We start from the raw sequence: 20,458 nt of genomic DNA on the forward strand, positions 1-20,458 counted from the left end.
TTTAATCCCAATATTATGTGGAGGTGATATGCCCACAAAGAATGTTTTAGATCTCATACTACACCCTCTTGTTTGTAGTAACAATTTTAAACTGTGGGTTACCAACAGTGAAATAATTTTTAGGGCTAGAACAGTAATAACTGCGTAAGTGATAAGCAATTTTCAAAATGATCTGAAATGTTAACATATGTATGGGTTGTCAAGGGTGAGAGGCGACCAAGGTGTGGAAAACGTAGACATTGCCAGACATGTTTGACATTCGTGGCTGTGGAAGCTTCATCTCAGGCAAAAGCGTTCATAACCAAAGGTAATAATGATGTATGCTTGTAACGTCTGTCATGTTTTGCTGGTATATAACTTAATATTGACAGCTGTTAATTGTGGTGTTGAAAGTTCTACTAGATTTCATGTTGATGAGTTACATACTATAATTCTTTATTAAAGTTGTTAACTTTGGAAAAAATAGCAGGATAATTTCAGAATCAGAAATACCTATTATTATGCCATCCAAACATTGCAAATCAAATGTGGGAGTCTCCGCTGATTCCCATCCTTACTTGTTATAGTTGTAGCCTTTGAAAGGTTAATAGACACCCTTTTTCGTTGATTTTCTGTCTTTCAGGATAGAGTGCCTGTGGCGTGATGTTTGGAATGTCGTTTCAAGCATCTATTACAATCTGCTCCACAGCCTTGAGGAGGATGGCCTTCTCGACCCATCAAATTGCACACATCTCTTTTGTGCGCAGTATGTGTTTCTGCCCCGAATTCAGGAAGATCTTGACACATTCACAGATGCCTGGGATAACCATTCAATCCGCACTGAAAGAAATCTCACCCCTATCCAGCTGTGGGAGATTGGGAAGATCCAGAGCCCTGTTGAGCCTCCAGACAATGTTGAGGTAAAGAAGAAGACCATGTGAAATGAAAAGTAGTTTTATTCAGAGAATCCAATGTTATTAATCATTACACTATTACAGGGGGTCCATTTTCCAGACATGGAAATGACCGAAACAGACCTAATCGGAGTACGGGTGCCTGAACTGGCATCTCCCTTGAGCACTGAAGAACTGGAAGTACTGAATGAACTTTTAAATCCCACTGCTCCATCTCAGTGTTTTGGGGCAGACATCTATGGTGCTGTACTCAACTACGTAGAGAGTGTCCTTGAATCAAGACAGGAAGTGTAAGGCACACTAAAATGTCAGAACTGATTTTGTAATGTAAAATAAAAATAACAATGCCATCAAAAAGGTGCACTTGTTGTAGTGCATGTGTAGTGACTGGCTGTGTCTAAATAAGACCAAAGCCTGTAACACATGTTGCAATGCAGCTCTCTACATGCTTAGAAAACTCCTCATAGTTGTTGAAGTGCCCAGGCACATGTAAAGTTCCAAAACATGTGGAAGACCTTAGGTACTCCCCCTTCCCAACTTTAACCTCCATCTTGCCAGTAGGGATTTCCCACCCTACCCAAAACTTTGTCAGCTGTCCGAGGTGGAATGGAGAAGCTGCATTCAAAGACAAAATAATTGTAACATGTCTTTAAAGATCATCTGTATTTTACTCCTTTACCATGACAGTATTAACAGATGTTACAATGCAAAAACAATCACCTAGTGTTTGTAATAAAAACAAATTGTAAATTGTGGCTCTACCACAAACACTGAAATTGTCACTTTACATGTTTGTCACTAGACTGATACCTGTCTCGATAAACATCCTCAAGAATCCAGCCGTCTGGTTCTGGATGCTGAGTGGGTAGGAATCTTCATCATCGCTATCTTCCTCTGGCTAGACAATTTGACTTAAGATTGCCTAATGGGATAAAAAAATAAAGCTAAATATTAAGGTTTCTTTATGTTTCAGGTGATGTCGGACAATTCATGTGCCATGTACGACTATTTCTATGGTGTAACTTATTAAATAGACAATTTCAGGATGTCCTGGAACCAATATGAAAATGTCATGTTTAACAATAATCCATATGGGGAGGCCCAATTTAGCCAGCTGAAGCAAGGGCACATACTACCTAAACACTGGCCAATGTTTTTGCATTAATGGCATGAGAACAAGTTCAGTAACTAAAACTAAACATAAGTCTTAAATTGGCAGTGTTTACCTGGGCAGTGGGCAACATTTGTGCATGCCGAGGGAAGACAATCTGGGCTGTTGCTGGCTTTTCTTCAAGCAATGTCCACATCTTCGTGTTCTTGAGTCCCTTTTTTATTTGTTTGATCTGTTTTGTTCTTCGTCCAATCACCTAGAGTTAAAGAAATTGACTTAACCCTTGTGTTATCTTCGGGTCATTCTGACCCATCAGTCATTGTGACCCACCGTCGTATTGCGACAGATTTACCGCATACAAAGATAAAGTGAAGCATTTTCTTTTAACCGTTGGGCTGTCTCAGACCCCCCACATTGCAAAGGTTAAAAGAAAATTATTTTAATTTGTTTTTGTATTGGGTAAAATTGGGTAAACACAACAATGGTTCGTTATGAACCTTTGGGTCATGTGACCCGAAGGCAGCACGAGGGTTAATTAAATTGTGGATGTTGAAGGGCTGCAGTAACAGTACACTGTGTATGCTTACAGTGTAAGGGAAGCATTGATTTGACTGAGCATTACTTACACAAAATGTAATAGCGGGATGACTATCAAGTATAATCTCACCGCATGTTGCATCAGTTGTTGGAACAGCCATCTGCGATTTGCCTTGTTTACAGCAGGTAGGTCCCAGGAAAAGGAAAGATTGTTTATTTCATTCCTCTGCTGGTCAGACAGGACTTCATCTCCATCAAGCTTAAAAGCCAACATAAACAATGGTTAACCGAACTAAATGTAGTTTTATATGTCATCCTCAACACTAACATATTCATTCCAACTGACACCTGTGCAATATATCTGAGCGCCCCAGTGGTTCTGGACTAATGCACGCACTGTGTTGACCGGGGCTTCACTGCGGCCTTTAATGCATGTCACTGTCTCCCCACATTTCCTGCCCTCTCCAAACACAATCTACAATGAAATGCTAAAAGGCAGAAATGCCATCCAAACCCCCACCCCTCCAAATAATATTTTTATTACCATGCCAATAGTTTCCCGAAGGTCCAGCTCTGCCACATCAGCAAGGGTAATTGTGGCAGTATCCACATTTCCATGAAGCAACATATGAATTATTGCTTCACTGACTCCGTAAAGTGAAGGGCCACTGTGCAAGAAAGAATGCCCAATCATCCTTCCAGCAATTACAAAGAGGTCACTCTCTAGCAAGACCTGGGAGGTGGAGGGGACGAGGTGGTCTTGTTCGCCCTCAAAAAGGAGCGTGATGTTGGTTGTATCTATGAATTATAAGTAATAAAAAATGAAGGTAAATGAGAAAGATAAGGTATCACCTTTACTCATAGCCAATGTCATGTTAGACATTGATGCTGTCGAGCATTAATCTTACTTGCTTGGCAATTAAACTTGAACCAAGTGCAAAAGCTGTCTTCAAAACCAACACTCCCTTCAGTCCCCGTCAAATCAAATGACTAATTACGGATCTGATCAGTGAACCTATTTTGGTATACAAATGGCCCAAAAAAATCCATGTTTCACAAAGTCTCATTTCACCATCATGGACATACCACTGTTTATGTTGAATCCATGCTGCAGTCTAGACATTGCCAAGCTAAGGAAGTGTCTTTGGACCCCAACTCCAACAGCTGCATCACCTAAGAATGACAACACAAATATTACCCAATATTCATGCACACATTGTGTATGTTACATTATAACAGAATTAAGTTCCATATCATCATTACCGTGTAAAATGCAGTGGAGAGGGCAAGCCCAGTCAAGTTCTGGGCTTTTGTAGAAGGCTAGTATTTGCCTACTTTGGGATACTTGGTCCTCTCGGATGTCCAAGTTTGCCCGGATTGGGGGTTCCATCTCCTTTTGTTGCAAAATCTCTTTTGAAGAGGGTCACTGCTGCTTGGGGGCAAAGGATGGTTTTCCAAACTATAATAAAGTAAAAAACAAAAGGATCTGAGACAAAAAGGATTGAAGAAAATTTGTTTTTCTTATTTATTTACCGTGTCTGTACATTAGGTTCAACTTTTGGAAACAATGTTGGGCTTTGTCATGTGTTGTTGCATTATGCTTAGCACTTAGAAGCATTTAACTAGCATTTTGAAAACTACAATATTTAAGTTTCAAAATGCTATAAGTCAACTGGAATTTAACATTACAATTACCTACCTCCATGTGTGTCCAAATCCCTTCTCTCAGCATCAAGATCAGGAGTTGAAATGCTGCCATGCATTTCCTGACTGCGTTGTGGTATAGCTCTGATGTCTGGACTGCTAGATGAACTTGGCAGATTCTCAGGTGTACTTGAATCAGAAACAGATGGATTTCAGTTTATAGATGATTTGACCGGTGTGCAGGTTCTAATTTTAATTTGTAGTTGTTCAAATACATTTTATTACCTTTCACCACATGAACTGGCATGATAGGGCAAGAAAACGGCAGGATACTGGCCATCACAAACTGGACAGGTAGACTGGACAGAAAACTTAAACTTAAAAACATTCTTCACAAACACAATACCATAGATCTGTAGGCATAGACAGTCATATCATAGACCACTGTGATAAGTGAGCAAGGGTATTAATTAAGTACAGTTCGTTTTCTTCATAATGTTTAATGTGTGGATATACTGAGTTATCATATTGACTGTCCTCTAACCTGGACTTGATCTTCGATGTTAACATCTTGTTCTTGTTGCATCTCCATGTCACCTTCCTGGAGCTGTTCAGGGGCAGATTCCTGGCAATGCATGTGAGGTTCAGTACACAAACTTAAGTTTAGGTGGAGGATTAACAGTGGAATTACTTACATGTCTACAAGTTTCAATGTGGATGACAAGCAATGGAAGGGGCATAGCTATCCCACAAGTCTTGCAGCATGACTTTCGCATTTTGCTGAACTGTGCAGCATGAGGAAGAGGTGCAGTGTCTAATTTCTCCTGAAGAGGGACAATATAGAGTAGCTGTTTGCCATTGTTTGAGCTCAACTTGAGCGTCTTTACTGTGTATCCTTCAGCGCCTTGGGCCACCACAGAAAGGTTCCTTTGTCCAGTACCACCTTTAAACAGAAAATACATGATGTATCATTAAGAAAAGGATAAGACACATGACTGCTTTTTAAGAGGAAGATATTAAATTACTTAACACTTTTCTGCAAGTGTGTATTTTGAAGACTTTGGCTTTGTCCCAACACCCAGACTTGTGAACATGCACTCAAGACCTCATGCTACAGAGGGTGGACAGCTGTCCCATTTATGAAAACGCAGGTGAGTTAAATGCATCCTTCGTATTTAACACCTTTATTCTTTCCCCCTGCACAAACATATGGTTTGTTGTATATTAATAAACCATGAACACAGCAATACTCCATACCTGTTGCTTTGTACAGCAGCCAACCACCCGTTAGTTCCCTCATTTTCGGGTATTCTTCAGTGAGGACTCTGGTAATCTAGATCCAGAAAATTATTAAATTAGTATTCTTTGTAATGCACCTTCCGCCTCATTTTCAGTTTTGGACAAACCCAAACTATTCTATTAAGAGGTGATTGTGCCCCTAAATTAGAATTATTACTTTTGCAGACATCTCTCACATAAGGTATTGATATATTAGGAACCCCTTGGACCATGTACATTTACCAAATATATATTTTTCACACCATTGTGACAAAACCATTTTGAGACATCCCAACCTGCACCAACTCATTTCAGGGAGGTTACTGCGCACACCCCTTTTCAACGTTTGAACTGAAATACTGACGTGTAATACCTCTTCGTGATCAGCATTCTCAATAATGCAAATCGAACGCCTTCCAAGTCCTGCCTGCAGAAGATTTGTCTCCGTTTTAGGAGTTTTACTAGTGCTCTCGGGCAACAAACAAAAGGTCAGCTGACACCGTCTGCAAGCCGGAATTATGACACTGGGGCTTGGAAAAGGCCTCTTTCCTCTACTCTTCCTCCCTTGATAGAATGCTGGAAATGACCTAACAAACAAATTAAAACGGGCTGTATAAAATAATCAAATTATCCAAACATACAAAAATCATCCTAGAAAGGTCAAAAACGATTTAAAGGGAGAAAGTCAGTTGAATTACAGTGATGGCTTATGTATTGGTGAGGGTCTTTAGCATTAGGGTGTACAAACCCTTGTTCCAACCCTGGACACACTGTACATATCACTATCATACCTTTGCATATCTCTCTGAACCGAATTTGGGGCTGGTATTGAAGACGCCTGCTGTTGGGCTGGTATCTGGAGGCGCACCGGTGGCTGGAGCATAAAGAGTACTTCTATTCCACTGCAACAGTAACTCGTACACAATATTGGATTTAACTATATACCTAACCAAACCAGTGGCAACGACAGTGAAAACGGACAAAAGCGAGTTAACTTAAGTACAGTCAGCCTCAGAGTTGAGCCGGTATGTGCGGTGGAAAAGTGAAAACAAGGTTACGATAAAGATATGAAATTTAATTTTAAAAAAATCGCACAAACTAGTTCAGATGAAAATACAATACGTGTTTCCTGCCTTGTTGAACCTGTTAAAACGAAGAACAATAATAAGCAATAAATAAATTATACTTGTGTCATACCCTTACGTCTCCTCGGGATGTAGTGGCTGCTTGTGGCGCACGTGCTACTAGCCCTTTTGCCTGACTAGAAACGAGGTCCACAAAGCTGTTAACAGCTTTCTCCACCAAGGAGTTCTGGTCCTGCAAGACACACTGTTTTTTTTCTCTGTATCCATTGTAAAATGCATCGCCACCACCAGTGTTTCGCTACATTTACCAGTAAAGTCAATTGCAACAAGAATATTTTGGATATATTCGCAATATCAGACAGACAACCACACATGCATCCGAATACAATCCAAGTTCAAAAGGCTACGCTTTTGAGCCCACAAACTCCACTAGAATAGTTTATTTAATGGTCGCATAAAGTAGCTCACGTTACCTTGTTTTCCAACTTGTGACCACTTATAGGCTAATTATTCAGATTGGAAACTGAACCTAGTCAACCTTCAGCTAGCCTACTAGCTAGTTATACCTTTTTCTTCCCATATTAGTAAGTGTTGACATTAGCCATATTAGTAAGTGTTGACATTAGCAGCGACCACATGAACTAAATATGGAACTTAACAAACTCCGGGATGCCCGCAAAAGTGTCTTAAGTTGTATGTAGCTAACCATACAACTTTATTGGCATGTTCCGTGATGTAATTAACCTGTAATTAACCCACCTGTGTCAATGATACATTCGCCTCAGGCTCCTCCATGTTAAATGACTCCAGAGAACTTGGCGCCGTGCTAGAATCTTTTGCCCCATTATTGGATGGTCGGTGAGCAGCATTATGATTGGCTACTCAACAAGCAACGTGCTGATAGGACACCTTTTTGACCCGATTTTGACACGGCAAAAGATTTGCAGGAGCAGAAAACGATTCGCAGGAGCAGACAACGATTAGCAGGAGCAGAACACGATTAGCAGGAGCAGAACACGATTAGCAGGAGCAGGACAAGATTAGCAGGAGCAGAACAAGATTAGCAGGAGCAGAAAAAGATTTGCATCCGTATAAAAAGTGTCAAAAATAATTCGCATAATACAACACTTTTTTACGGATGCAAAACTATTTCTGCTCCTGCAAATCGTGTTCTGCTCCTGCAAATCTTGTTCTGCTCCTACAAATCTTGTTCTGCTCCTCCTAATCGTTTTCTGCTCCTGCTAATCGTTGTCTGCTCCTGCTAATCGTTGTCTGCTCCTGCGAATAGTTTTCTGCTCCTGCAAATTATTATTGACCCTAATTTGACTCCATACGCAATCGCTACCAAGACGAACACAGCAGTAGTCTAGTACTGTACTGTAGTAGTAGAATTTACCGGGGCAGCTTCTCCACACAGGGCTATATCGCATTTTGCGTTGTTACTGACAATGATCGCTACCAGTGAGCTTTTTATGAATGAGCGATTTTCCACTAAATAAATGTCAAGCTTATTTACGTTTTTGGGGCCATATTTTCAGTTAGCAGATGGTACTGTTTGAATCGCGATTCTATCTTCTGCCGGTAACGTCGTAGAATAATCTTCAAAGGGGGTTCTTTATTAATGAATGAATGCAGCAAAAAAAGATGCTTTTAAATCTATGTAATATTTATACATAATAAGTAGGCCCTATGCATTTTTATATAAAATATACAGGAATATCAGTTGTAAAAATGGCATTAAAATCCCTGTACAACTGACGCAAGCAAGCACACCCTACAATTTCCCCAGAAATTGTACCCTCTCTAGTATCGTTTTGTCACTTTAGTAAGTATAACGGCTTGTTTTTGGTTGTTTCGGTTTTTTTGGAATAATGAAATAACCATATAACACAAATGGTATAACGAGCAATTTACTCGTTTGTTTGATTATTCCATATCCTTTATGCTGGTATCTGCAAAAAATGAAAAATAGCCTCGTAATATCGTTTTGTCCATTTTGGATGTCAGAACCAGATTATGGGGAAAGGCTTGGTTTCCGTTGTTTTGTTTCATTTTGGAATTAAGGAATATCCATATAACACAAACGGTATAACGAGCCATGATCATTTGTTTGATCGGCCGTATTATGCATACTGGCACAAGTGAAAAAGAGAGAGGGGGGGGAAATGTGAAACTATTGGGGGTGTTATTACTTGCGAACACCAGAGGGCAGCAACGACTAGCTTTAAAAAAAATGTTCCTGTGATCTGCAGGCCTACAATCTTGACGACATGGCAGCAGGTTCTTTAGTAGAAGACACACACACCGGCCCTATTTTGCGTTTGTCAACACGGGTTGCAAAATAGAAAAACCAATGGCCACAAGGTACACGGACCGACTTAACTTCAGTAATTTGAAAGTTAACCTATGACAGGTAGTAGGCTATAGCTTAGTAGGCCTAGAAGTGAGCATACTCCAACGACTACTGAACTATTTAAAACAAAACAAAAAGACGTTTTACGTGGTGAGTTGTATAAACGTAAGCTTTTATGTAGCCTATAAATCGTGTTATGCTTTTTGAGTAAGCAAAAAGCATTAAAGTTAAATTAAAAGAAATTCGACTGACCATCACAACCCTAACTCAACTGATGCACAAATAGGCAAATGTGTTTTTTCGTGGATGATGTAGAAAAGTAAACCGTCAGCTCTTTAATAAGTGTAATAGTTGTGTACTGGATTAAACATGGTTTGTGCTGGGTACTGCCGTGTCCATAACTAGACCACGGGTTGCAGACTGTGAGATGGAGAAAGTTCAGTCCTAGTTCACTGACCAGCACTCACAAGCAGCTAAACCCCTGAAGCACTCCATAGACCCTAGCATGTACGCAGATGTTAGCCTCATCCGCATCAGTGCTGCTAAGTGTTGGTCTTTTTGCCTTTACATTTTCATAATGGCACAGTCAGATGTCGTGTACTCGTAATGGGGGCTTGCATGCCTCCTGCCCGTAGGCCACTGCTCACCGAGGTAGAATGTATCTGGCATTCACGTGATCGAATGAAATAAAAGACCATTATATTATTCGCAGTAATTGCAGACTTATTGAAACGAATGATTCAATCAGCTGATTTAACCTATCCACATTACAGGGGATTGAGTAACTGCAACGTTGCTTGTTAGACTGTTCTACTGGCATCATTTTTAAACCTTTTAATTCACGGTGTTTTTATTTTGGGAGCTTTTGGGGGATGGGCTTGACTTAATTAGAAGGATTCGCTGGTCGGAAATTAATAAACCATGCCGTATTTGTACTTTAGCCAGGGACAGTATACGCATATAGGCTACTTAAAACATCCTCCCGCATGCCTGGCCAGGGCAGGCAGTGCTAGAAAACTCAATAGGCTTATTCTCCACCTGTGACCTTTCACCTCTCTCTCCATTCAGCCTGAAATGTCAAATCTGCTCGAGCCGCACGGGGGGCAGTGCTTTGGTGCTGAATGGAGACCGCTGAAAAGAGGGCCCGTTTTAAAAGGAACCCAAAGGTTAACATCAATCCATCTACAGTTAAAAATAACCCCAGTAGCCAAGGAATATAACAGGCTGGCTTGATCATGTATTTGAATCATCTTCATGCAGACTAGGTCACATGGAGTGTCAGGGCTGTGATGAATCAGGGTCAGGGGAGCTGTATAGTTTCTGTTTGGCTATATGCCAGGGTACAGAGGCACTATAGCGTCTATAAGGTGTGATAGTTCATAATAGTTACAGTATGGAGAACATGCACTATAAACCCAAACAAATTAGCAGAACAAAAACGATACTTATTTATTATTAACAAAACATTGATACTGTATATGTATTTTATAAATTACCTTTATTAAACACATGTAAACACGTACATATGTAAAGTATTGTCTTCTGCATCCTCAAGATATACATTTCTTGAATATTTATATCATATTTACATCGATAGGTTAGGGTTACCGACACACTAGGTGATCTTCATGCAAAAGTGAAATAATCTGATCAAAAGATGCGTAATAGATTGTACCAACAACACTGCAATTTAACGGTAGAGGTGAAACACCGTTGGGAATGAGGGGTAATCTTGTATAGGAAAATTATTTATTAAACTTTTTACAAAACGAAACAGGTTTTTACTGTAGAGTCTATGGGGAAATCCCTGTCAGTATCACTGATTGTATTTCTCCTCTCGTTCCCAGGGAACCGGGTCATCCTGATCCTCCTCCACTGCAGTGTTCCTGCGCTCGGTCCAAAAAAGTGCCACATCCGGAAAGGTCTTTGCCGTGCCGTCGACATCTTCTGGCCTCGCGGACGAGGACGCTCTTTCCAGCTCCAGCGCAGAGTTAATAACCATCGGTCCTGTCTCTGATCCGTTTCCATCCGCTTTAGGACCTCGGCCTAGGGCGATGTGTTTGGAGGTTCTGCAAGTTAGAAAACGCCACAGGGCGGCCAGCCCCTGACGCACATCGTCGTATATGCTCAGGAAGATGATTGGGGATAGAGCGCTACATGCATACAGGAACACCTGTGCAAAAATGACCAGACCAACAGGCGGTTTAACGTCTCCAAGCTTGATCCATGTCCATGTTCCCCATTCCGGCAGGAGCATGAAAGCGTTGGCGCCACTGACGCAGAGCATCACAGGGATAGCCTTGGTCTGGAGTTGCGGACTGGCTGCGTGGTTCATTGTGGACTTGGTGTTGCGCAAGGCTCTGGTGTAGAATGCAAGACTGAAAAAGATCGGGATAACAAAAGTAGCAGTTGGGTAGATCTTGTTGAAGACGTTCATGAAGTCGGAGGCGCAGATCGGCATGTCATAGACGCAAAGGTCGATGTCTCCATATGGTTTTAAAGAAACAAACATCACTTGGGGTATTGGAAAGCTCATGGACGCCATCAGTATGAGCACCAGAGCTCCGTACACTTTAGTCGTATTAAACAAGTCGCTTTTAGACGTGCTTGTAACAAAGTTATGTCTAGCGTTGCTCGAGGCTGCAAGGACCAGCGATTTGGCCACCAGGCAAGAGTGCTGAAACCAATCCGCTGTCCTGCAGACGAAAGTCCCCAAAGTCCAAGTCTGTCGGTAGTATGTCATCGCGCGCACAGGAGCGCACAGCACCAGGATCAACAAGTCGGTGGAGTTTAGGGTGACGAGGAGCGCTTTGAATTCGGACCCCCTTCCAGTTCTAAAATCGTGAGTGAGAATCAGTAGCACGAGCAGATTCCCCAATCCTCCTGTCACACTAATCCCTACCAGGATGGCAGGTAGAACCGTCTTGGTGTTCTCCTCTGGGAGCAGTTGAGCCCCTCCAGCAAAATCAAGAAATGACATGTTTTTCGGCAAATCAATATTCATATTTTTGTCCTTTCTATTTCTAGCAATTGTTTTCTAAAACGTTCAATTTGAAAGTAGCCTACTGACATGAACAGGGCGCTTCCACTTCCCAATACAACCCAGATAGAAGGAACTGTCCACGACCCCGTGGTGCTGAAACACCGCTGATGCGCCACGAATGTACCAGTGGGAGAGCTGGCAGGTGCGCTATTTTAAGTGCTGCCATTTAGTGTCGTCAACCGCTCGCGTCATTTGATGGCTGTGGCTTGAGGCTACAGCCAACCCAAATCTAGAGGAGCCTACTCTAACTGCAAACTAGCATCCTGATGCGGGATAGGTTAAAACCTTCGTAAAAATATATGGCAACTATATTTAGGTCGAATTTGACTCATTTACAATAACTTTTGAACTGTAACTTATTAACTACAATAACTTGTTATTGGGACATATACAATACCAATTGTAATCTCGTTGACTCAAACGAGTTACTCTTTGAAGAGGCATACTGTTGAATAATGAAATGCATGTGCTTGTGTATTCTGTGTATGTTTGTGCGTGTGCGTGTGTGTGTGTGTGTGTGTGTGTGTGTGAGTGGAGGGGGGAATAACCTTTTCCGCTGTATACAGAAGGGACTGTCAGGTTGTCAGTAATGTACTCCCTAGGGGTGATGGTGACCTAGCTAGTCTTCTTTGGGCCCTCAGACCATCTTCTCTGACCGGAGTCCTGCAGATTCTAATGCAAGGCGCACGGTGTTGTTGTGAGGAGCTTTTGCTGTAGACTTTATTTAGCCTCGGGGTGTGCGGAGGGTACCCACTCAACACTGTCACCTCCTCTGAGAACGCCTGTTGCTAGGAGACCTGGGCCACCGTCGCTGAATAGTGAGGCTGGTGAGGGGAGCATGAGGAACTATTAACTAACTACTTATTGTTACTACTACTACTAACTGAATGTATTACTACTATCTACTTATTATTTCTACTACTAAATACTTAATATTGTTACTACTACTAACTAATTATCGTTACATTTACTTACTACTTATTATCAGTACTACTACTAGGCTTACTAACTATTTACTATTATAACTATTACTACTACTGACCACTTACTAACAATTTATTATTATTACTACTACTACATCTAATTCTTGTTACTATTACTATTACTACTACTTGTGCTACTTATTATTATTATTACTAACTACTGTTTTATCCGTTTATTAGTGGGGACACACAAAGCTCTCTGGAGGGGAGTAGGGGCACACAGAGCTCTCTGGAGGGGAGTAGGGGCACACAGAGAGCTGTCTGGAGGGGAGTAGGGGCACACAGAGCTCTCTGGAGGGGAGTAGGGGCACACAGAGCTCTCTGGAGGGGAGTAGGGGCACACAGAGAGCTGTCTGGAGGGGAGTAGGGGCACACAGAGAGCTGTCTGGAGGGGAGTAGGGGCACACAGAGAGCTCTCTGGAGGGGAGTAGGGGCACACAGAGAGCTGTCTGGAGGGGAGTAGGGGCACACAGAGAGCTGTCTGGAGGGGAGTAGGGGCACACAGAGAGCTCTCTGGAGGGGAGTAGGGGCACACAGAGAGCTGTCTGGAGGGGAGTAGGGGCACACAGAGAGCTGTCTGGAGGGGAGTAGGGGCACACAGAGAGCTGTCTGGAGGGGAGTAGGGGCACACAGAGAGCTGTCTGGAGGGGAGTAGGGGCACACAGAGAGCTGTCTGGAGGGGAGTAGGGGCACACAGAGAGCTGTCTGGAGGGGAGTAGGGGCACACAGAGAGCTGTCTGGAGGGGAGTAGGGGCACACAGAGCTCTCTGGAGGGGAGTAGGGGCACACAGAGAGCTGTCTGGAGGGGAGTAGGGGCACACAGAGCTCTCTGGAGGGGAGTAGGGGCACACACAGAGCTCTCTGGAGGGGTAGTGGGGGCACACAGAGAGCTGTCTGGAGGGGTAGTGGGGCCACACACAGAGCTGTCTGGAGGGGTAGTGGGGCCACACACAGAGCTGTCTGGAGGGGTAGTAGGGGTACACAGAGAGCTGTCTGGAGGGGGAGTGGCTGTTGTTTTTTTTCTGCTACTCTGGGTGAATCAGATGTTCCCCAAGGCTCTGATGAGAGAAAGAGAGAGAGAGGGGGGGGGGGGGAGGGAGGGAGAACGAGAGAGAACATTAACAAAAAGCCTGGTGTTCTTTGAGAGTCTAAATGAATGGGGTAGTACTTCCCTGGGAGACCGTACTCTCCCTCAGACAGGATCCCAAGTTGTTTTCAGACCACAGGGACCATATTGTTTAAAAGCAGACCTATGCCAGTATTAATCTATTTCTAGAATTCCTTGATGCAGAAATGCTCTTGCATTGTAAGCAGGCTGCCCCTTACGTTAAGTGCAGTAAATAAAGAACACAGTCAAGCTAACAACAAAACAGGAAGCCGTGATGATGTTTTAATATGGTTGTATATAACTTTTGATTGGAGAAGTGACTACCAGTGCTTGTTCAACCACTGATGTGCATGTTAAGGGACTTGTTGATGTGACATGTCCACTGTTGCACACACATCACATTATCTCCAGCAAGCAGAGTGACAGTTACCAAGGCAATGCATTAGGAAATCAGTAAACCTGCAAACAGACTCTGACAGTGTCCATCTCTACTCTGAGCCACTCCCCTCCACCCACCCCTCCTCTGAGCCACTCCCCTCCACCCACCCCTCCTCTGAGCCACTCCCCTCCACCCACCCCTCCTCTGTGCCTGTGTGTGTATGTGAATGTGTGTGTGACTGTGTGTGTATGTGAATGTGTGTGCCTGTGTGTGTGACTGTGTGTGTGTGTGTGTGCTTGCAGCTAGACCTCCCACAGATTCCGTACAGACATGACAGTGTGACTTACCGTCACCTCAATGATCCAGTAACATTAGACACAGAGAAGGGACTTCCGACAGATACCTGTCATGGACTTGTTAATCTCTTTTAGCCTATACAGGCAAGCGTGATGAAATCTCACACAAAGCCCTTTGTTTTTGTGTTTAGGATTTGATTTACATCAGAAGTGAATATTTCTAACAGTATTTCAGTGGTCAGAGTTAAGGCCTAGGACCAGGGGGGAACATTAAAAAACGGAAACAAATGATATTTAAACCTCAGTGTTTGGATGCGTCACTCTAATTAATCCGTGTAAAACGCTGAGTCACATTAGTTTCGCTTTTGGCGCTAGCGCATGAAATCGTAATAACTTGATCAATTTATTTCATTTTCATTTTATTATTCAGTCAGCTCAGGGGGGACCACAGGGGTGGAGGGCACAGGGGGGGGGGGGGGGGAGGGACATTTTTTACAGAGGCACTGGCCCCTGTAGGCCCCTGTGTAGAACCGCCACTGACTAGGACTGTGACTGCGAAGGAGAGGAACCAATTCAACTTGGTTTCATTTGACTTACAGTTTTTCCTCGATTGCTAACATACATTTCTTGAATGTACGTTTTCTCAAAACTCTAAACACATATTTTGATGCTCACACCTTTCTAACCAGACACTTGACTTTTGACCCAAAATTAAACATTGTGGTCAAAACCATATTATATGTCGTAGAAACCAACCTTTGCATTCAAATTAGACACAAAACCATCAAATACTATCAACCTTCTGAATACCCTTTACATGCTTGCTGGGAGAAATTGATAAACTATTATAAAAAGGTGTTTATTAACCAATTTCTATAATGTGACCCTGAATTTCCACTGTTCCACTCCATCAGTCTGATACCATGTGAATCGTGCAATCACACAAATACTGCAATTGTCCTTCTTACAGACTGTTCCATTTTCCACTCAAACATTCTACAGTACAATACAACAATTGCTTGTTGAACTATCATGCTTGTAACAACTAGCGGCCATAGTAATGTACTGAAAGTCACCAACACAAATTTGCCAAAAGGGAATTTGCGGAAAAAAGAAAGAGGCCTGAGAAAACAAGGAAATAAACCGAGAATGTTTCCCCCCCAGGTAGGAGGGTTAGATACGCTTCATTCCAGACAATCGATGCAGCTCTAAAACGGCTCAGGTTTGGCTTTGCTCTCAGTCCAGCTTCCCTCTCTTCTCCCTTAATGTCATTCCGTACTGCTAGTGGCTCACCAGAATGTTCTGGTGCTGCCCCCTAGTGACGCCCACAGTGCATCTGTCACGCTGCATTTAGGATTGCGTGGATGTAGAATCACACAAAACTTACAATAAAACTACTAGTGCAGGGGCATGATGCAGCCAATGATTAAGATGTTGGTTACTGTAGTTGATTCAGTGTTAACTTAATTGGAGTTTGTGCACATGGGTAAAAGCGTTTCACAGTTTGATTATATATATATATATATAAAACTGTGCATCCACATGGATTAACAGTTAACCTGTTAATTCATTACAGTAACTTAACAAAATTGACGGATCTATACTGAAAATAAATTATATCCACTTTATTGTCTTGCTGTTGGCTAGCCAGCATTTTATCCATAAGAAGTAGTGCTGACTGTCAACACTGACACAACACAGGTTGGATTACCACCTTTCAAAGGGTTTTCTTTATGGATGACATCAGGTGTGATGTCGATGAAGTACTGTGGTCTAACAGGGAGGAGAGACTGGAAGCCCAATGAGAGCCTAATATTTAATGAGATTAAAACGATAATAAACATGTTTTTCTCAAATGAAGACTGTTGGTTGAAGAGTGACAACAAGATGACAACAACATAGACAACAAGGCTGCACAACTATACATGCTGAGCGTGTCTCTGCACACCTGCACATGGCATTAAGAAAGCCGGCTAAACCAAGTTTAGGCAACAAAATAATCTATATATATATTTTGAACAAATTAACAAATTATTCTCTCCTTTCTTCTGCAATACTTCTCTCATCTCCTTCTCTATCCTTTTCCCCTGCTCTCCACTCCATCCCAAATGCTGGATAAATAAAACCAAATAAAACCAAACCAAGTAAGGGAGTTACTTGGGAGTCAGATGGCTGAGCGGTGAGGGAGTCGGGCTAGTAATCTGAAGGTTACCAGTTCGATTCCCAGCCGTGCCAAATGACGTTGTGTCCTTGGGCAAGGCACTTCACCTACTTGCTTCGGGGGGAATGTCTCTGTACTTACTGTAAGTCGCTCTGGATAAGAGCGTCTGCTAAATGACTAAATGTAATGTAAATGTAAATGTAAAATATACCTTTCAGGCGTGAGGAAACTAGAAATACCTTTGTCTACGTAGTAGGCCTATCCCATAATACAGTCACATTAATTCGATTTTAAAGACCAGCACCTTCTAACAGGAAGAAGAACTGTCGTCTTTAGATTGACCACCGGAGAGCGGCAGAGTACCATTATGTAAAAGCGCCTGACAGATGCACGGCCTTAACTCCACCAGCAGAGGGCGAGTGGCCTCTCTCTCCATCAAGGTGGACCTGTCTGTGAAGAAAGGGCAGCTTGAAAGAACGACGTGATGTTTGAAGGTTCCTTAAGCCTTTTCTGCCCGTTTGGGGAAACTATAACAGAAAAATCAAGTTTGTTGTGGTAAACTGCTAGGCCTGTGATCTTGACCTTAAACAGTGGACAGACACAAACACACCATGGGGCTTTACACAGAGAAGCACCCCCCCCCCCCCCCCCACACACACACACACACACACCCATGGAGATTCATGTAAACACACACACATAAAAACACAAACTGATTAAACTTGGGTTTTCCATGCATACACAGGAAAATGTCATTTTTGTTTAATCTAGATGACTTGTAGGTTGTTGCCTTTATGCATACAATCATGCCCCGCATCAGCCTCCGTACATAATGAAAAGAGCTTATCAGGATTCTGGCCCCAGGGTGACGTCGATTTTCTCTATTTCCTGCAAGGACTTCGCTGGGAATAAAGCGAATGCCACTTTAAGCATGTGACCAACCGGAATCACCGCGGACAACGTGTGCCGCCGCTTCTTCTGGAACTGAACAATGACTCAGAGAGAATAAAATGAAGAGTTCAATTGGGAAGCGATTAAAATGAATAGAAGCCATGGCAAGATAAGACACATACTATTTCCTCATCTATTTAACATTCATTGAATTGAATAATCCGCTCTTATTATCGTAAATAGTCTGCATATTTACCCTGAATATGCTAATTTATGTTAGCTTCAAGCGCTCCATGACTTAATATTTTTTCATCAATATATGCATATCTCTCCCTGATTCCTATAGGCTATACTGTAGCTATTTGAAGAGAGGAGGTGGGGATTGAAAAAGAGGAAGAGAGAGAGGAAGAGAGAGATCTGTTAGTCCTCATTGTTTGTGTAACTTTCCCCTGGGCCAAGCCAGTTACATTTCAATCAAAAGATTCATTGTAAAGTCATTATACCAAACTAGGCACTGATAATTGGCTGTCACTTTGCATAGTGTCTGCACTCTAGCTGTGGGGCAAATGACTACGGTCTTATCTCTCACTTTTAAGGGAAAATAATGGACAATTTATCATTTATCTTCGCAGCGAAATAATAACAAGTTAAATGTCATTCCCCGTGTCGTGACTTTCAAATAGAAATGTTGGCTGGCCTCGTTACCCAGGCGAAGAGGAGAGAAGATACATTTATAAAAAGCTACATGAAACCCGAAATAATTTACATTTCCCGGCTTGACTATAACGATTGCATGGACAAATAAATAAGGACAGACGTTTTTCTTTAATCAACATAATGGGGCATAGGGAATTTGCATTTTGTCAGCAAATTAATGTTTCCATCCTGGTTGGTTGATGAACACCTTATATAAAAGTTGAACACATTGCCATACATCAAGACCCGTTATGTAAATAGCTCATTATTTGAAGGCAAAAACATTAACTTGATTGAAGTCGTATATTGAGAATCGTCGGCTAATTCAGTTGATTGTATTTTCTTCTCTTGTAGGCCTATATCCTATATAGGCTAATTGAACGAAATTGCGGCCTTGGCAAATCAGAGATGATAACATGCCATCATAATTTCTCATTTAGGCAACTCCTCGATTGATCTAATCAATTCATTCATCAAGAAAAGCTTAAATGTATAGGCTATAGGCCTGTATAGGGGTCTAGCTGGCAGGAACAAAGGCCTACTCCCTTGAATTTAACAATGTTGTCCTTCATTTTAATCATCCAATATAGGATAATGGGAGCGTGAAAGAGGGCATTACTCGTGTCAAAAAAGGACGACATTCATTCCCATTCGTTTATCGGATTATGTCGAATTCGAAGGACAAACGTAGAATGACTCGCTTGGAATTCAAAGGCAACTGTCGACACGGCGACGTGTTTGAACAAGGATCAATCACCAATCAGTCTATAGGAAAAACGAGACGCGAAGGATACAGAGATTAACAAAGCTATACCAGTTGTGTTGACAAATAACCTCTAAAATCCCTTCAATGAATGCACGCAGCCACGCGCCTTTGGCTTTGACACTGGCCAGTGAAGAACGAGAGGGCAGTGGTGAAATCCTATTCAGATGGTAAATTCCAGCTGAATATATTTTTCAACAACCTAATAACAACACAATTATTGATGTTTAGTTTTATCGTTGCGAGGTTGCGCCTCCTCTCTTCTCCTTCTGTGCTTACGCAATTTACATGACACAGAATAAACTTTGTACCTGAATCAGTGCTTTAAATTCTCTCCTTAGTTTCCTATATGCATTTCCATTCATTTATTACATTTCTAATCCTAGCAAAATTTTGCATGGATTAGCTAGTGAAACGTTGCACACATGATCTCAGAGTTGCTGATATAACATCATCATCTTGCAACACAATGCAGTCAACTGTTGGTTCTTCCTCAAATCAGTGAATTATATTGAAATGCTTTGCTAATTAGCTAATTCAGAAACATTTTAATATCACTGCTGCTGGCAGTAAAGGCCTCATTGAGAACTGAACATGAGCTATGGTCGCTTACTCACATCTAAACTTGAATAAAAATGTAAAGATAAAAGCTTAAAGAATGTTAACTTTATTCACACATTTACTGTATGGCCTGACATACAGAATACAATGCAAACACACGATCCCCCCTCCTTGCAGCACAGAAGGTTCCAGGTGTGACAGGAGGACCCTCCATGACCAGCCTCAGGGGACGATGTGTCACCCGAGGTCTGAGACAGGGGCCTTCTCCTCTTTAGCATCATGTGTCGCAGCTTCATGACCACATCAATAGCGTTTGTCACAGTGTGTCTGTTTGGAGGTCAATCGCCATGGTCGCAGCAAGGTCGGGAGGTGTGGCCTCGCTGAGCCGGCGGGCTCCTGCACTGCAGAGGGAGGACAGGCCCCCGGAGCAAACAGTCTGTTCATGTAATCCTGACCGTCCCCTTTCCCAGCACCTAGGAGAGGAGTTGACCGTGGTGGTTAAGAACCCTGGTCCCTCGACTGGCACGTCTGCTGAAGACCCCCCCCCCCCCCCCGCCCTTCTACACACACACACACACACACACACACACACTCACACACACACACACATATATTGTTCCTGAAGTCGAGCAAACAGGATCAGCACAGGTCTACATATGAGGCTGTGGACACAGAC

General features: G+C 42.4%; 2 protein-coding genes across 11 annotated transcripts; both read right to left on the reverse strand.

Moving 5' to 3' along the window:
• Positions 1–936: 936 nt before the first annotated feature.
• On the reverse strand, positions 937–7,363 carry LOC134026396 (uncharacterized). Of its 10 annotated transcripts, none has more exons than XR_009931358.1 (16): positions 7,308–7,363; positions 6,661–6,780; positions 6,255–6,337; positions 5,837–6,050; positions 5,443–5,518; positions 4,881–5,313; positions 4,730–4,810; positions 4,471–4,544; positions 4,241–4,374; positions 3,805–4,000; positions 3,628–3,714; positions 3,086–3,339; positions 2,672–2,800; positions 2,120–2,260; positions 1,704–1,815; positions 937–1,508 (listed from the first exon to the last, which is right to left on the reverse strand). XR_009931358.1 is itself a non-coding variant. In XM_062469128.1 (16 exons), the coding sequence occupies exons 1-10, from the start codon at positions 7,341–7,343 to the stop codon at positions 3,873–3,875; spliced, it is 1,203 nt and encodes a 400-aa protein (XP_062325112.1). In that variant the 5' UTR covers positions 7,344–7,357; the 3' UTR covers positions 937–1,508; positions 1,704–1,815; positions 2,120–2,260; positions 2,672–2,800; positions 3,086–3,339; positions 3,628–3,714; positions 3,805–3,872. The 10 variants fall into 10 exon arrangements, 8 of the variants coding, with proteins under 8 accessions (XP_062325112.1, XP_062325113.1, XP_062325108.1 ...); XM_062469128.1 differs by having other exon boundaries at positions 3,805–4,027; positions 4,730–4,792; positions 4,881–5,128; positions 7,308–7,357; XM_062469129.1 differs by having other exon boundaries at positions 4,881–5,128; positions 7,308–7,357.
• A 3,309-nt stretch (positions 7,364–10,672) lies between these two features.
• LOC134026634 (G-protein coupled receptor 151) lies at positions 10,673–12,110 on the reverse strand. The gene is made up of 2 exons (XM_062469521.1): positions 12,069–12,110; positions 10,673–11,938 (listed from the first exon to the last, which is right to left on the reverse strand). Exons 1-2 carry the CDS (start codon positions 12,108–12,110, stop codon positions 10,718–10,720), a joined length of 1,263 nt encoding a protein of 420 aa, XP_062325505.1. The 3' UTR covers positions 10,673–10,717.
• Between the last annotated feature and the right edge of the window lie 8,348 nt (positions 12,111–20,458).

The sequence above is a fragment of the Osmerus eperlanus genome, chromosome 9 (assembly GCF_963692335.1).
Source record: "Osmerus eperlanus chromosome 9, fOsmEpe2.1, whole genome shotgun sequence".
Taxonomy (NCBI): domain Eukaryota; kingdom Metazoa; phylum Chordata; class Actinopteri; order Osmeriformes; family Osmeridae; genus Osmerus; species Osmerus eperlanus.

Excerpts from the sequence above, each read along its gene's own strand:
- LOC134026634 (XM_062469521.1), bottom strand. The coding sequence starts at position 12,110 with ATGGCAGCACTTAAAATAGCGCACCTGCCAGCTCTCCCACTG. Across the intron at positions 11,939-12,068 it reads ACCTGCCAGCTCTCCCACTG|AAAACAATTGCTAGAAATAG; the intron begins GTACATTCGTGG and ends TGAACGTTTTAG.
- LOC134026396 (XM_062469124.1), bottom strand. The coding sequence starts at position 7,343 with ATGGAGGAGCCTGAGGCGAATGTATCATTGACACAG. Across the intron at positions 6,781-7,307 it reads CGAATGTATCATTGACACAG|GACCAGAACTCCTTGGTGGA; the intron begins GTGGGTTAATTA and ends TGTGTCTTGCAG. Across the intron at positions 4,545-4,729 it reads ACATCGAAGATCAAGTCCAG|TCTACCTGTCCAGTTTGTGA; the intron begins GTTAGAGGACAG and ends TTTTCTGTCCAG.